This window comes from Anarrhichthys ocellatus, unplaced genomic scaffold, assembly GCF_004355925.1.
Source record: "Anarrhichthys ocellatus isolate YVR2014 unplaced genomic scaffold, GSC_Weel_1.0 scaffold11, whole genome shotgun sequence".
NCBI lineage: Eukaryota > Metazoa > Chordata > Actinopteri > Perciformes > Anarhichadidae > Anarrhichthys > Anarrhichthys ocellatus.
Window position 1 is genome coordinate 8183480 of NW_022280041.1, and position 17968 is coordinate 8201447.

The 17968-nt window shown below is 42.8% G+C and overlaps 1 protein-coding gene across 7 annotated transcripts in view; it reads right to left on the reverse strand.

The window, feature by feature from the left end:
* Positions 1 to 17968, reverse strand: part of col25a1 (collagen type XXV alpha 1 chain) — a 142150-nt gene extending 124182 nt beyond the window's left edge. For 4 of the 7 annotated variants that reach the window (XR_004212892.1, XR_004212889.1, XM_031850877.1 and 1 more), the window contains exons 1-2: positions 15620 to 17967; positions 15401 to 15470 (exon numbers count right to left, since the gene is read on the reverse strand). Coding sequence is in view for 3 of the 7 variants with exons in the window: in XM_031850877.1 (XP_031706737.1) it covers positions 15401 to 15470; positions 15620 to 15916 (367 nt within the window). In the remaining 4 variants the exon portion in view is untranslated. Of the gene's footprint in view, positions 1 to 15400; positions 15471 to 15619 lie in introns of all 7 variants that reach the window. The other 3 variants (XR_004212891.1, XR_004212890.1, XM_031850880.1) reach the window with 2 other exon arrangements.

Consider the following 17968-nt stretch of genomic DNA (forward strand, 5'->3'; position numbering starts at 1 on the left):
GCTTCTGTACAGTCTGGTTTTTGATACAAAAACAGGGCTGGCTTTGATACCGAGTGCAAATATTGACTTCACCCCGCACGATCTCACTGCGTGGCCTGGGGTTGAAGGGATGCAGACCTCCCCTGCTCTCCACACCTGCTGTGGTTGGCGGCCTTATTTACACCGGCACCAGTTGGAAATGTCAGTATGAGGCAAAGGCATCGTGGGTGCACACATACTGTACACAGTGCATTACATATAGACACAAACACACACTCCTCTCTCTGTTTCATCTCCGGCCCAGGGTTTTTGGGAGTCTGACAGGGGCTGCTTTCTTGGTGAGAACTAGGAGCCATGCCAACAGTCTGTCTAAAATGAGCTTGAATTTCTTTACGCACACACCGACACGCACAACAGCCAAACAAGCTAAGAGACCTAACTGACATATTCAATGTTTTAAGACATCAATATTGGGCAAAACCTGACCTGCTTCATCTCTGCAGCAGTTTAGAGTTTAAGAAGCTTCTAATGGATGTGTCGAGTACAATCCCAGCTAGACAATACCGAACATTAAAGGTCACACTGGTACACTGCTGTGCTCACTGGTGAGGTAACGCACCAACACAGGGAAAATTGCAAATTATCCATTTGCAGGACTTTGACATTTTGTCACAGCAGTAAAAACTGTGTACCATTTACCATCATCAAAGTATGCTTATACAGAGACAGCACAACTCTCAGAGGGAATGCTGTTTTCATCCACCATTTAATGTGGCCTCCAAAGACATTTATATAATTTATCATTCTGGAGCTTCACAGACAACCATATTGCAGAGAGCATGCTAAAAACCCGGTTTGTTTCCCTTTTTTTCTTCCAACTTTGAAGCAAAAAAAAAAAAAAAAAACCCCTCAATAAATCTTTTTTTCTGAGGCCTGTTTGAGGAGGGATTTAGTGACCTGAACCTTTTCATGAGGGATCCATATCAGCAGCGCACACACACAGTCTGCTCCGCTAAAAAGCAAAGTGGGGGTTTTCCCCCCCCCCACCAGTCTGTTTCGGTTTTGTCATTGCTGATAAATTTTGGTCATTTTTTTTTGTCTCACCCAGTCAATAAAATCAAGCCAATAGCTGTAGACCCCAAACAGCTTGCTTTCTCTTGCTCCTCTCATTGACTGCAGAGAGCCTTTGAGCAGGATAAAGAGGCGATTGGACGGAGCAGAGGAGGGGGCCCCGTTGGTCGAGGAAGGGATATAAATGTCCCTGTGAGTCAGAGATTGTTTGTGAAAGACAGCTTTGCTCCTAGTTGTAATCAAACAGCTGGACAGGTCTTCTGTGCAGTGGCTGTTTGAGCAGAGAACCCTCGTCAATTAGAGGATATTTTTGCAATGGCTACTTCTGAGCCATCATTGCAAGCGTGGGGAGATCTCATTTTAAGAGTGCAGAAAGGGGAAGAAAAAAAACAAAATCCTGGCAGCCCGGGTGCAGACGGCAACACAAAGAGGCGAACAATTATTAGGCCGCACCAGACTTGACTGGTTTTGTGTGCACATGGGAAATTCTTCAGCACATGGCAATTAAACACGGGTGGGTTGGGAAGGGCATTGAACATGACCCAATTTTGACATCAAGTGGTGGAAAGCAGTGCCTAGATGAGGTTTTTGGTGACTTTTGCGTAACCTGTTTTACAAGCAATTTGCCTCATTTTCAGTCTTATTACCCTTCCGTTTTGGCCTCTGCAGTGTGGACGTAAAACTGTTGGATGCTATTACAAGTTTCCTACACAGAGATGGACATGATTTTTATTTTCTTCCCCAACTGTAGTTTTATTGATATTTGTAGGACAAGTAGAGGGTTAATTGTACAGGAACAAGATTTTTCAGTAACACATGTACGTAATGGATTACATTTTATGAGCACATACTGTACATTGTTCATTTTCCATTTGTTCATAGGGCACTCTAAAGTAATAGTTCAACATTTTGGGAATAGAACTGCAGTCCAGTTGACCTCAGCTGGATGGTTTTGCCCACGATTGCCTCATCAGCATTTGTGTCCCTAAGAGCCTCTTTGTCTACATTTTACCTTTGGAATTACAAGTTCAACACCAACAGGAATATATAATTAAATAAAAGAACAAATAAATTCTTTCCTCAGTTTGAAATTTGTGTTAAGTTGAGGGCAAACCATACATCTCAAATTGACAGCTCAGACACCAGATCTGGCGAGGCATTAGCAGTCTTGGTGCGAATGAGGGAAGTCGTTTCTCCACTTCCTCCCGTGTTGACTTTGGCCAGCACATGCTAATCCGAGAACAGGCCGGAGGGGAGCACTCTACCTGGAATAGAGTGTCAGCAAACTGTAAAGAAATGTAGTACGAATCCATTTTTCTTCTCCCTGTAAGCCGTTGAACTTTCCCCCTTTGCACTTGCAGCACATCTTAGCCTCACAGTGTGCTAGTCTTACAAGCCAGCACGTAACCCACTAATAAAAAAGGTATCCAAAAAACTGTCAAATACCGAACCACTGATCTCCATCTAGCTCACCGAATACAACGACTGAATGTACACAGGCTATGCAGGCTTCTTCAAAACTAATGCATTCAGCAAAGCCTGCAAAACATTACGGCCAATGCAGCGGGGCAGTTTGCAACCTAAAACTCTGCCGCTCTGACCTCTGTCAGCACTGCGCCCAGCCTCAGGCGCACTTCATTGCCGGGCCCTGACTTCGTCATGCCACCGCCAGCACAAACACAACACAGAGGTGAAGACTGTAAAGGGCTGTGATGAGTTTCAGCCATCTTAGTGTATTCACTCCATGATGAAAACTCAGCAGCATAGTCCTAGCCTGCAACTGGCTTTAGGGCTGGGAAGATGTAGATTTATGGGTATGACATTCACAAGCAAGAGCGCCTTGCCTCTTTTGGGACTCTGTATTTCTTTGGTTTAAATCTTGAGTTACGTCGTGTTATTCCCCGTTCTCACTCAGACGAACCCTACACCCTTGTATTACTGGGACCTGACATTTTGCAGTAATGCACATGCTCCTGCCAACTGACCTCCACCTCAATAAGTGACTCCGAGTTCATAGGTGGGATAGCCAACAGTGCATAAATAACCGCTTTATGAATAACAAGTACGCGATCGCGTCCATCACGCTGGGGATCGGACGGCAAAACCTACACGTGTGCAAGACTTTCCCTCTCATTTGTTTTATCACATGAAAGGGAAAAGCATGTCGAAGCAGATGGCGAATGCACGCCGAGGCTGAAATCCAATAGTCAATTTGGGTGTCAGTATGTTTATAAAATGTTCTATACTCCTTAAATTGATATTACACATGCATTTGGCACTATGAGGATATTGAACTAATCTGGTCACCATCTCTCCCTGGGCAGCAAAAGTACTGTGGCAACTTCAAACTGCTGGCCTGTCATGTCGCATTTAATCAGCTGAAACGCACGTCATGTAAAGTCACGTCTCTTCTCTGTAATTTTTTTCCTACGGCTATTAAAAAAAGGCTCTAATGCTGAACAGTGGCAGCAGAGGCAGAGAGAACGCTGGGAAGGTAATTTGTTTCGAAGGTCAAGGGCACAGTGATGGATTCCTACTCATCTTTTGCCGTTTAGCACCAAGAACGAGATAATCTCTACCCGAAGCACTTTAAATGAGTCATGCCGACAGTATTAACTGCGAAGAATCACCTACAAACAATAAGCGTTTAACCTTGACTACAAACACCTCTAGATTAAGTCAGAATCTCCCAGTGGTGTGTGGTGTCTTCACAAAAAGACAGTCTGTCAATATTCCCACCAACTCTCACTGTGGTGTGCAGGTTTCAGTGGGTTTGGTCGTCTTAATCTGCTGCTGCTGCTTCCAACTATCCATTCGTTTGTACACTACCAGTGAAAACACTTGGGGGGGGGGGGGGGCGTACTTATGCGACAATAAACATTTACAGTGCATTCAAATTTAAGGAGCCGCGATGGCTCCAATTAAGCAACTGACTTTGCACAATTTATCGTTGGCCTTCGACAGGTGCCATGGAGGGCAATATGGTCGCTGAGGTCACAATCTAAACAAGATGATGTTCAGTGATCAAGATTGATTTATTTAGGTATTCAATACTTTGAGTTTGATGCTCATTCACACTCATATATTTGTTTCAGTGTTTATTACTCAAGTTTGCCCGATTGTTATAATTTCAGCCTTTAAAAATCCACCTCCTAAGCTAAACCGTGACCAAATCAATGTATGTGCACTTAAGGAAACAAAAAGTAGATGGCAGAGCATACTACCAAGAACAGAACAACCAAATATACTTGACTGCATTGATATATTTCAACACTTCCAGTCAAGTATATGTATAGAATTTCCAGCATGTGTTGAATTTATCCAGTACATGCTCTACCTGAAGCTCCCCTGCAGCTGACACAGCAGGTGGTAAGTGCAATGCTCTGCATGAAATGAATGTCACTTCCAGCTCAAGCCAGCATACCGACACTGCCAATGTTTAAAGAAGTTAGCTTTGTATTTCAGTGACTTAACTACCCCACGAGCCCAGTAGCACAGCTCATGGGAGGTGGCTCCTTAACCTGGATCCAGACAAAGCCTTGCAGGACGTCATGTTGATCGGTACAGAGACAAAGAGGATATTCAACAGACGACAACTGATTTCAATATGTTTCAGCGCATTATCAACATTGCATTACATTCAATTGGTGGGGGATTAATGGATACCCTGCTCTACTACCTGAAGTACAATGCCCGTCACTATTTGCTAGACGCTAAATATAAGCTACATCAGTGCTACGACAGATCGAAAGAAACCGACATGACTCACAAACTTCTCAACCGGTGCTCTAAACTTTGCTGTAACTTTGTGTGCGAGGACACTGGAGAAGATGTATTGTCACAAAAAAGCCCATCGTTGAGATAAAGCCCTTATGAAAACAAGTAATCTGTGTTTCCACAGTAGGGAATTTGGGTCACGGCCTGTGAAGTGTATAAATATAAATGTGCATTCATGCAAGTACTAGAATGTAGAACACTTTAATGGCAACTTTGCTGACTTTTTTTAGTGTGTGCATCATTTGGATGTCACATTCAGCATAAATGATCATTATATTGTTATGTTTGCGGGGCAAATGTATAAAATATGTATGAGGTGTTCTGATTTACAATCTGGTAACATTTCCACTCTGTGTGCTTGATTCATTAAAACCTAATACACAGCAGTGCATGAATGCACACAAACAACTCATCGACCTCGGAGTGAACAGCATGAATCCAGATGAATGGCATTATCAACGGAGATAATCTGTCTACAACAGTGTGCTCTGCAACAGGGGGGAAACACAGCTAACTTTAAAATCGGTAGAAGTATTTAAATTATTGGGACTACACACACTTACTTGAATTCAGCATAAAGCGCTTTTGCAGGTTCACTGGACCTTTTTTCGTGGCTAAGCCTGTCAAGCTTTCGGTTTCAGCTTCAATGACAATGTTGGCAGATTTACTATTTGAAATTCATGGTAATTATTCAGACAATAGGTCTCTGATTTCACACTGTCCACATCCTAAAAGCCTTTTCACTAAAAAAAAAAAAAAAAAAACGAAACATGCTGTAAGACAATACTAACAATAGATCTAAGCTGTGCATTGCTAATCCCTTTGTGTGTCTTGTTGTATGGAGCAATTACGTGCATATTTAAGGCCCTTCAGATGGAAATAGAAAGATATGGGTCATATAGAGGTAGCACTATTACATTGAGACCGTTTCATGACCAGGTTAAAGTTCCTTGTCGTAACATAAAGTCATTGCCAAAAAACAGTTTAATCTATTCCTCGGTTTCATTCGTAGAATATAAGCCACACCCCTCTTAAGTCTTGAAATATCAAATATCACAAAGAAATCCAAACCTTGACGGGCCTGCTGAGCCTAGTTACTGTTGATTGCACAATCTGCACTGATGAATTATTTCACAAATTTGCATCTCCTATACTCTCCCACTTTTACCTTGCCAACGCATGCCCCTTACATAACTAATATAATAGCCACTTATCAAAGTAAGGAGAGGCCAAAATATGTTCAATAATTCATAAAAAAAATCAAACCCGGTCCACAAAAGAACAAGAGAATGATGTATGTAGAGAAGCACAGTTGATGGAGTTATTATGCCACAGGGTCCCAAACAAAAACTAGAAATTAAACAACCTGTTTTCAGACAGCAACAGTGGATCAGCGCCGTTCATCAAGCTGTCGAAAATTACAATTTAACTAGCCGTCTAGCCTGCTTGGGCCATATCGAATGACCGCTCAATTAAATTAAAGTGCATAGGGTTGTCCGTCTCACTGCTGGGTTTTCCAGGCCTCAACTGTGGCTTACACAGCTGTTTCTGCCCTCTTCTTCATCAGATACAAGGGGAGGGGACCCTGGAAGCAAGACAGTCTGTGCTACAACCAGACCATGAGGCAACTCTCTGCATATCGATTCATCTTTACTGACAGAGACGCAGTACATGCATGTACGTTCCCAGGTATGTTAAATGGGCAAGTTGCCACTTCCCTGGGCACTGTATTGTTTGTTTGAGCTAAATTATCTTAATTGCATGTTCTAGATTAATTGCATGCTAAAGGGAGGGAAAAAAAGGATTCATAAATTTTGAGGAAAAATACCTTTAAATAAGCCTTGATTAGGAAACCACATCGTTAACATCACAGCTTGTTGAGAAAATTGAGAATGAATGTCTTCAATCCATTTATTTCATGCGTTCCCCCTCTCTTAATTCAGAAAATAGAATTAACCAAACCACAATATCATCAAAGAACCTTTGCCACTTGTAATAGATCAACTTTCAAAAGCTGCAATGAAGGACAGTCACGCATGGCTGCATGTTGCTGTGGTACCGTCTCTACGTGCGAGCGGCCTCCTCCGCGAGTGTGCACATTTTGCGACACAGTTGTGTCCGCGGGTGTGCGACAGCGTGTTTGTGAGTGCACATGGGCTCAAGTGTTTATAACCCTCTCAGATCTCAGAGCATGACTCATATTTCATGTCACATTTAGCACAGCTAAGAGAAGGAAGAGACGGCTGGCAAAGGACAAGTCGCCTGGTGAGTGGTGGTGAGGAGGGGGGCACTGAACAAGCCCACAAGACCTCCAGCAAGACTTCTATCATGGAAGAGGACAGGGAAATGGGGGGGGGGGGGGGGCGAGAGCAAGAGGGTCCCTTGAACTGACAAACGCCATGGACACCAACAGTCTGACCCAACCATTTGGAACGTTTGGTTTTCTTTGAGTCCAACATGTTGGTGGCGCCCCAAGGGAGTCTGGGAGCATACATCATCTGGCCAGCCAGCCGCTGGGCAAGCCGTGCTCGACTCCATCACTTTTTCCACTTTGAGAAATCCCTGCTGTCTTTGGAGAGCTTGAGGGATTGCTTGCTTGTTTTTGCTGAGACTAAATGGTTTGAAAATTGAAAAGAGGGCACACCAAAATGTTAGCTGTAGTACATGTTTGCAACCACCATGAATAAATACTCCCAAAAGGAACTCTGCCAGTGCTGCCTTAGGTGTAGACCGATATGTCTTGCTTTAAACCCTGGACATTAAACTAAAGACAAAACTAGAATTTCTATTTTAAAATCAGAAATGTGAATGAAGAGGATGGCCCCAATTTCCACACTCACAGACTTTCAGGCGCACTCCCGCAAAGTCTGAGGGTTTAGGGCTGTCCCACTGTCAAATCATCAGGTGTGTGAGGGCTCTGTCACAGACATTTTGGCCCAATCCTGAGGCCTTAAACACTGAACCCTCAAGGACTTACTGACACCACCTGGTAAATGGTTATGTAAGAGAGACTGCAAGGGCTTGAAATGGTGTAAATATGAATGGGAACGTCGAAATATATGTGTACAATTGTGGGTATTTATTTTATGTTTTTTACTCCCTGATTTGATCATCTTCCGGGCTCTTTCCTCACAAGATGAAAGGCCATTTTAAATAATCTATTTACTCGTTTTTGTAAAAACAGCATCAATGACAAAATTAAATGTTGGATTAATAAATCTGTGGGATGTCGTCTCTGACGGCATTCCTCTGATTTCATGTTCCATCTTTAAAAATGTAAATGTAATTTTGCTAGGCTCAACACCGATGTGACGTCCTCTTTTTAATTGTACGTCTCCATGCTTCCACTGGTAACGCCGTGTTTACCGTGACATTGCTATGAATTGTGGGTAATTCCCTTGGGCAAAGTCTGCTGATTTTCAGAAAGGGTAAATAAAGGGCTCAAAATGTCTATGAGAGAGCCCTCAAACACTCAATCCGACAGTGGGTCAGTGCCCACAATTCATAGCAAGGTGACAACATAGGGTTACCAGTGGAAGCATGGAGACGTAAAACAAAAAAAAAAGTAAACAAAGTGTTTACATGTGTTCAGCCTGCCAAATTACATTTATTTAGAAAGGCTTAAAGATGGAACATAAAAACACATGAAATCAGAGGAATGGAAGCAGAGATTATATTAAAACAGACTTATTCATCACAGAAATGCTCATTTTGAGGGCACAGCACGCATGGATGATTATAAAAGAGCATAATGGTAAAATTGTGTTGCACTTTTGTTAGGGGAGAATAATATGAAAATAGTTGAGGGTCTTGACTTTCTAAAACATGAAATATAAGGTTCCATCACACTCGCCTATAAAATGAAAAATAAATTTCCCGACAGTGCCTTCCAGGTTTAGACCCAGAATGAAAAATGACTTGGTGTCAAGGTAAGCCACTCTTGAACTTAAGAACTGAACATAATATGAAGCAGCTCTAAGCTAATGCTGCCCTTAGTCCGTGTGGACTTACAGTTAATGATGCATACACACATTTAAAATAAACAGACTCCGCAAACGCCATCCACGCATTGTTTTCATGGCGAGACCGTAATAACCATAGTTTGCATGTCAGGCGCAGTTGGCAAAATTACAGCTTCCTGCCATGCCATGTTTTTTTTTTTTTACACACCAGTCTGTTTTTTTTTTTGTAGTGCCTGTTTCTATTAGGCTGATGCAGTACAGAGCAGCAGCATCTGTGCCCCCCCCCCCCCCCCCCCCTCCATCCTCCATGTCTGCTAGGGCTGAGAGGCCTGGGGCACAAAGCCACAGGCGGTGGGGAGGGAGGGGTGAGAGCATGTGGGAAGCCCCTCAGGGGTTCCTCTTTCTCTTTGCTTGTGTGGAGCCCAGAATTTCCATGACACGAGTGAATGCTGGCATCGTCGTGCTTTACTGGGGATTTGAAATTGATGACAGACACTGGAAAATCATTCCTACGGTGAAAAAGAAGGAAATAAGAATTGTTTCACAGAGACAAGCATCAGGGGTTTGATTGCGTTCTAAATCAGAGAGCGTGTACAATGTAGTTTGCTAGGATGCCAATAATGCTTCACGAATAGGAAATACTGACTATAGATTACATCAAAATGTTTCATCGGTGGACCTTTAATAAAACAACCTGGTTAATGAAATACAATATATTTAAAAAGTGCCCTGTGGGGTTTTCTTCTAAATGAACGAGTTATGTTTCAATGGCCTTTTTTTATTATTTTAATTCTTGCATCTATTACATTCACATTCACTAGCTAGCACCTAGGTCAGTGGAATAATGTGAAACCATGGGCAGCTATGTGCAGCACATCACCCGCACAAGATCAAGAAAACAGGGACCCACTCATAGAAAAACAGCTCCATAGCACGACTATAGAGGTCAAAGACTTCACAGGAAACCTTTTCAGATGAGACAATCAGTGGCCATCGCAGTCACAGAACTATCACCGTATTGAACAGTAGACCAGCTGTTCCACAAGGATGCCACATAGGAAGAAGTTCCCCTCGGCTATTAAAGTCTCTTTGAATATTGGTGAGGGTGAGGGATAGTATGTGGGTGAGGGAAGGGAAGGGTGAACTTAAGCCATCACAAAGGAGACTTCAGTAGAACTTTGAATCCAGTGTCAGGGGGCACCCAGCAGATGAGGCAGAGAGTTTGTGAGTCATCTTTTGTGGAGGATTTTGCCACCCAGCTCTGACAGAGGAGCACTGGATCCTGGGAGAAAGAGCATCAAAGGCAACTGACAGCAGGGATTCCCCCACTGCACTGGAGGTTACAGGCCAATGGAAGGGCGGGTGATGTATCCCCCCTCACCCATCCACCCACCCACCAAAGTGAACCTTAAAAAGGTGCAGACACTCAAAACAGCCATTGACAAAGAGCTTACTGAAGAACTATCTTAAAAAGGAACAAAACTACACATCATTTTTGCTCCACCTCCAACAGTTTGAATCTCATCGTCCAACTGCTTTGATGATGCCGAATGTGCAATCAACCCGAAAGGGGAAAAACATTCATTCCCTTACAAACGCAGCCTATTTTTGCAGCAGATGCATGTAAAATTAAAAACGGGAGACAATTCTTTTATTCATTTTGTGGGGTGTGCCGTTATGTTGTGGTGATGGAAACCCCTTCATTCAACTCCAAATGGTAACCCTAGGAGCAGCCAAGACAGGATCTCCAAGCTTCCTACGCTATTCCACACAAAAATGACGATTGGAGGTCCACTGCCAGGAAATGTTCAAGGACACATGAGACGAACCATTAAGCCCAAGCGTTTTGATTCTGCGCCATTCCTTTGGTCCCGTCCCCCATTCTCCCAGCCTGAGGTACTTCAACCTCCAGCGTAGTGCTGTTGTCCATCCATCCATCCATCACAGCTCATATAAACATCATGTCCACTCATAGCATCCCCTCAGGTTAATGTACAGTAAAAAGGAAAAAAAGTGTGCCACCCTTTCAAACCCCACAGTCATACTCATTACCAGAGCTTTCAACTGGCATGCCTCATCATTTCCCATAAAACCTTGCTGCATCAAAAAAGGTATAAAGAGACCATCTGTGCTATTTCCAGCGACTTGCCCTTTATAATAAACCTTGTTTGAGAATTGAAAATTAGAGCGAACGCACCACTTCTGATGATTCAATCGTGATAAATCACGTCACGTTAATTTATAGGGACTGGTGTCAAATCGGAGCTGAATGAGTCGTTATTCGCCGGGCGGAGAACATTCTGCTCATGATTTACATGTAGATACCGTTTTAAGCAATAATTGCCCATTCATCGTTGCCTCCAGTTAAGGCTTCCCAGGCCGCAGCTTTCGTCTCCGGCCTCACTTGCTCACAAAAGGCAGCTTAACCTGAGTCACCTAACCAAAAGCAGCTGGCCGCAGCGGCTACCTGGAAGTCTGCTTAGCTTTACCTAGCACTCAGTAATTACATGGCCATTAGGGCACCTCCCAGCACCAAACCACACAGAGGGCTAAATTCAAAAGCTGTCAGTGATTAATTACCAGTTGCCCATTGGGTTGAGGCTATCTGAGGGGATTGGCACAACTGTAACTGTATCAGGCCACTGGGATTACACACTTTGTTGGGCAGAAAGGGGGCGTGGAGCCCTGCTTGGCCACAAGGAGTTGAAAAGGAGTGATTAGGTGGAGGATTTTGTGGGCTGTGTGTGTGTGGAAGTTTGCCTCTGCTGAAGTGAATCAAATCTGGACTTAACAAAACAAGCCAGACAGATATCGCTGCATCTGCTTCTGTTTTTATTGTGACATCATAGCCATCTGATTTGACCCCCTTCTGCATCTTGCCTGTGACAACCAGTGTTGGTGGTTTAGATGTGTGTGTGTGTGGGGGGGGGGGGGACGACAAACAAAGTCCAGCACATTACGTGTTGTATGTTTTCTCAAGAGCACTTTAGCCGGTGTTTAGCTGGCAGGCTTTTTGAAGCGAGAAATGCTGCAGAGTGGGAAAGGGGGATATAGGGGTGGGGAGGGGAGGGGTGGGGGGGTTTGAGATGTATGGGTAAGTAAACGGGGAAGGAGCAAAGCACCAGTGCTTGCTGACTGCACATTTTATTATGGTCCCATTAAATAGCATGCTCTGCTTGGAAGGTAGATCCCAGGGGAGGAGAGAAAGACGAAAAACAAAAACTAGCCGCCAATGCTGAAACAATTATTAGAGGGATATTTCACGGTGTGGCACCCTGAGTGGGCGTGACTTCAGACAATTCACACCAACTTGGTTTGATGGGTTTGCTTCTCCCCATAGAACCAAAACTATTTACACCAAATGTATGGTGAAAAAACTGTTACTTAAAAGGAGTAAACCCCACAAATGTAGCATTGGCCTTCTATAACATCATCGGGCTTGCAGTTCAACAGTGAAAAGAAGTACCAAAATCAATGCAGCAGAACCAAAGTTGTCTCTTTTTAATCCACGCATTCTGCCTCGAGCTGCTGGCCTCAAGCAGAGACGAGGAGCGGGCTACAGAGGTCTGGTAAAATCACCAGATTATTTTCATTTTCAAACTGACACTGCAGGTATAATATGGTTATAAAGCAGAGGACAGTCTGACATTTTGACCTGATGATAGTACTAGTAGTAGAAGTCAAAGTGGCTACTGTTAAAGCTTGAGGGGAACATAAATGTCAAAACCAAATTTCATGGTAATAAATCCAAAAATTGTCTAGATATATGACAAATGTCAACCTCTTAGTTGCTCTAGAGTAAAAGTCAGGGGATCGCCAAAAACCCATGATTTTCTCTACTAAGTTCCACGGCCATCTATCTAATACTCGTTGAGATATTTCAGTCTGGACCAAAGTGGTTGACCACCCGACCAACACAGTCATCTCATAACTGAGCGCTAAATGACAGCAGTACCAGGCACTGTTAGGATGGCCCCAGAAAAAAAAAGAAGCTTCACCTTCATGAAGCAAGAATTAAATCAGCATGAATACAATATACTTTAAGTTCACACGGCAGACTCTCTCTGATAAAGATGGTACAAACTTCCTAGGATTCAGAAACAACCTATAAAATATCCTGAAGCTATGGACCATTGCTCTGTCTTTGCAAACCACTCCATCTTCTTTGACAGCAATAAAGTGAAGACTGTGAAAAGCACATTACGGTCCTCCCCGTAAAAAAAAGGAACAAAACAAAAGCCACATATGAGCCACGGGCTGTCTCCCAGACACAAGAGAGGATCACTATTGAGTGAACCCATTCAGCATTCATATAAAAGATATTTGGCCTGAAAAGGGTCACTCCAAAACATTAACAAAGTATGCTGTATGTGTAACACACTTGCACTGCATGAACATTGCAATATTAAATACACAACAGACTCTTCAAAAGTATGCCGTTGATACTTTTAAGTGACCAGAGTTCTTAAAAAAAAATAAATTAAAAAAAAAAAAAAAAACTGGACATGAAAAAATGTAATGGCATAAGAGAGTGCCAGTTTGCAAGATGGAGCTCGGCATCGCCTTGGCTTTTGGGTCGCCACGCTTCATTTGATGCGAAATGTTTTCATTGTTGTATTTCTGCCCCGTACAGTGATGTGGTGGGAGAAGATAAAGAGCAGACATACGATAGGGATTGAGAACAGAAGAGCAGCGTGATTGTGAGAGTCTCATTATGGTTAATACTTCCAGTACTTGTGTCTCATTAATTCAGGCATTTCCACTCAGCTGATGACTCATTCGCAATTGATAAACCACTTGCAAAAAGGAAAAAAAAATAAATGTGGCTCATTCATTGTGGATTATTGCTTTCACCGCCTTGTTTCTTCTTTCACCTATGTCTGATTATGATAGATGTTAATATCCTTTTGTGTTGCTGCATGAATCCGTGAGAGAATCTTTTTGTCTCTCCCCTCAATAGAGAGGTCAGAGATCAACAGAACAGTCCCTTGCTTTAGTAAGGATTCAGCATCCTGCCCCAAGGACACTTCAATCCTGCAAGACTGATTCTTTCCAACACCTGGATTGTCCATCCAAAAATCCAAACCACGATAGAGCGACTCTGAACAATGTCACAACTATGACCTTTCCAGAGGGGTCACGTACAGTATTGTTCACACTTACTGCATTACATTCCCAGCTGGAGTTGACTGAGGCCGTGATGTGGACAGATCCCTCGGCATCAGACTTTGAAGAGTTGTGAAAACGTGCACGTTTCCTGCAGCATGTAGTCTACCCAGTGCTGTGTATATAACCACACAGACAGCAGTCTGCCAGACACGAGCGTAACGCTCATATGTGCCTCATTGAGAGCATGTGTTACTACCATGCAGTGATGTTTCATTCACAAAGGCAAATATACTACTCTTTAATTCTGATTTCAGGGACTCCTTTTATCCCGATTAAGAGGGGCTGAGGATCCTGTATGACCAAACTTTGGTATTCTGAATGCTTGTCAGTGACCTTGGAGGTATGTTTGAGTAGTTAGAATATTTGACATGAAAAAATACAAATGAAATAGAATGCTATGAGCCAACGCTTCAAATATATACATCTGGTGGAATCCAAAAGAAATTCACATATCCTCAGTCCTAAAAGGAAACCATACATCTCCAAGATGTCTAAAACATTCCTGTTTTCAGTTTGGTAGCAAAGCATTTTTAATGGTGAATTTAGCTTAAAAGTTTAAATCAATCCATTAAGGAACACTCAATTCTTCAGTTTATCTGACAGACTTTGGATATACATGGTTTTCATTTAACCAAGACTATATTCTATTCCTTTGACCTACACCAGATTGAAAAAAAAAACATGCTTTCAGAGACAATAAATGGATATTCAAGACTTTAAAAATCGGTTGTATCCACAACCCTTCATGCATAACAGATGGAAAACATTCTTAATGGGCTTATTGAAATATTAAACTGCACAACCATCTGACCTTTTTTTCATTTTCTCATTCTTACTGGAGCGGTCAACACATATTGAGGAGCATTGTGACGTCTCACAATGACGCACAGTAGTGATGGTAGGATTTAAAATGTCAGAAAAAAAACAGATGTGATGTTACAGCCCAAAACTTTGCAGCTTTCCCTCCAACATCCTTGAGCGGCACTGAAGAATAACCTCGACTCCATCCCAAAATGATCAGAACGCTGACCCCCCCCCCCACTGAAGGAAGTAATGTTTCCATCTGCTGGTGGCAAATGTGAACTTCAACATCTCTTTTCCAACAGGACAAGTGAGCAGGCAAAACAACACAAGTCAGACAACCTCTCAGCACTTCTATGTATAGACTGCTGTTAAATACCTTTCTTTCTGCTAAGTGTAATGGCCAGTCAGCTGTCTGCATCCTTCACAGCAGATGTCAACAAACTATCAACACTATCCAGGCAAACTGTCATGTGTCATCGGTTTCAATGAAATAAACCAAAAAGGACCTGTTCAGAAAGCTTACATTCATTCTCACATCAACTCTTGACTGAGTCACAAACATGCTTCAAATCCAGCAGATAACCACGTGACCAGAATACATGGGAGGGGGGGTGGGGGGGGGAGTAAGTTGTATTTACCTGGAGGGCAGTTGCATTCAGGTGATGCTTGTCGTGCAGTCCGAATCTTGACAAAATGTTCATAGGAGCGCTGAAATTGTAAAAAAATTAAAAAAATAAAAATTTTCATTCATTTGCACATAATGCTTTCAATAAAATCAAACTGGCAGGATTGTCACTTTAAGGGGAAGTAAAAGCGCACAAACAATTAACAAGAGCAAATGAAAGAGCCAACGTTACCTGAGAGAGCAGCTCACCCACTCTGTGTTCAATCAATGAATTAAAATCATCCATGGAGTAGCCAGGAGCACGGATAAAGGTGTGCTCGCCATTCCCCCCCTCCAAGTCCACAACCCGGTTCTTAAGATCAGCTGAGTTAATGCTCAGAAGAATGCAAAAGGCGATGGACGCCACTGAGCATAAAGACGAGATTGCGTTCAGCACTGTCGTGCGGCAATATTGTCGCTTCTGAGGGGTCACTTCTTTCTCCATCTTTTCCACGCACTTAGATGCTCCTCTTGCCTCCGCGATCTCCATTTAACTACAACTGCACGCGCTTGTTGGGCGCAAACTGCATCTGGCGCGGAGTCACGGATTTGTGGCACACTGTTTTGCGCGTGTGAATGTGCCTGCTTGCCTGCGACGCGGCGTTCACGTACAGTGACTTCGTGTGGGCAGCGACAGATAGATGAGAGGAGTGGAGCACCACTCTGCTCCAGCCAAGGCAAGTCAAGTCAACCTGCACTGACGGCTCCTGCAAACTTGTTGCACCGAGCCCGCTGCACAGTAGCCTAGTCTACTACAGAGGAAATTGCTATTATGCACAATAAAGTAGAAAGAGAGGCTGGGGAAATCGAAGGCAGCGCGCATGTAGTGGAGACGGCGTTAATACTCGGAGCTTTTTCCTCCGCGGCGCAGGCATGCTCCCCCTCATTACGGCTACAACACGCCTCCAATCTGTTCTGACTGATTAACATAATTTATTGACCCGCTCCTTTCGAGCTCTTTTATTGTGTTTCTGTCAGATCTCCAGTTATCCAACGGAACGCTGCGTAAAAATGCAATTACTTTTTGTAGAAAATGTTGTTTTGGTAAGATAGCAAAAACTTGAAAACAATAAATCAGTCATGGGATTTTAGTGTTGTCTAAACTTGAAAGGTTACATTCTCTGCAGCCAATGTATAACGTTTTGGGGGGGGTTGGCCATTGCGCTGCGTAAAAACGCACGAAAAGCCTAAAAGCTCTCTTCCTGAGGGTATTCGGGTGGATAGAGGCGCTCACGGAACTGTGCAAATCGTATTGATTGCTGGTGTTCAATAGACACCACGCAGAGCGAAGAGAGCCACAGAGCCCTGCAGCGCTCAAGCAGGGATGCTGGCGTTAAGCGAACCCACAGTCTGTGACCACTCTGTACTGGTTGCTGCCATGAATTCTGATCAGATATCAGTTAATATCCATCAAGTCTGAAGCAGATAATGCACGCAAATCATCAGTGATTAACATTACATGATACTGGGAAGAACTGGGGATTGGGGGTAAAAATTCTTCTGAGAAATTCCTGCTAATCGAACAAACTGACAACAGTGAAGAATTACTTTAAATATTTCTGCACTTTGCATCAACTTCTAATCCACATTCATAACTGAACACTTTGTGTGAATGGCACAATAATACAAATTTAATGCATTTACTCAGCTTGCAGCAGCATCAATACAAGTGTTCCCTCTGTCAATGCATAAACGCAGAGGGCTGACATTTGAATTCAATGGGCAGACTCTTCATTTGAGCTATTAGAGTTATATTTAATGAACAGCTATATCAGCATCTATCCCTACACACTGTTCAACCGTTTCAAGATACCAAAATATGTTTTGAGTGACACTGAATCGAGAAGTCCTTTTTCATATGCAGTCAGAAATGTATAATCAGAAAGGACTTCAAATATCCATAAACCTCCCCAGACTCCTGACTTCTTATTCTCAAGTTCCTCTTCCGCAGCCTTTTTGCATTTTAAAGTTTCTCTGTGAAAATAAAATCACTCAGTGAGAATGAAGGATATGAGTTATCAACGTGGATTTTACTTATTTATCAGGGCAGTTTTTGTCTTCTTTGTGTTCCCAAATAATCAATGTGTATTCTACAATAATTGGATTTATACATTAGCTCTGAGAAGTTCTACATTCTTATTATATTCATATTTCAAGTCCGTGCCATCTCATATGGGTCATGTCTTATGCCAGTGCAATAAAATCAGCATCTCTCATGCAATTCAGAACAACTAGTACGTACATAAAAGTAAACATACCCATTCAATTAATGTTCTTTGCACGGCGTCAGAAGCAAATTAACATAAGCAATCCTAAAGCACTTTAGATTCATTAGTTTGCAGTGACAGCAAGACACTGGTGTTATTGCTTTGTTGCACAATCTGCAGACTTGGGAGTGCAAAACGTATTTGTCATAATACTTCATATAATGAGGGAAAAATCCAAGAGACGGTAAACGCACACAGGTGATTTTGACTATTCTACCTGATTAGGTCTCCTCAGGTGAAAGACTGCTTGATGAACATCTCCCTCACTCTCCTGT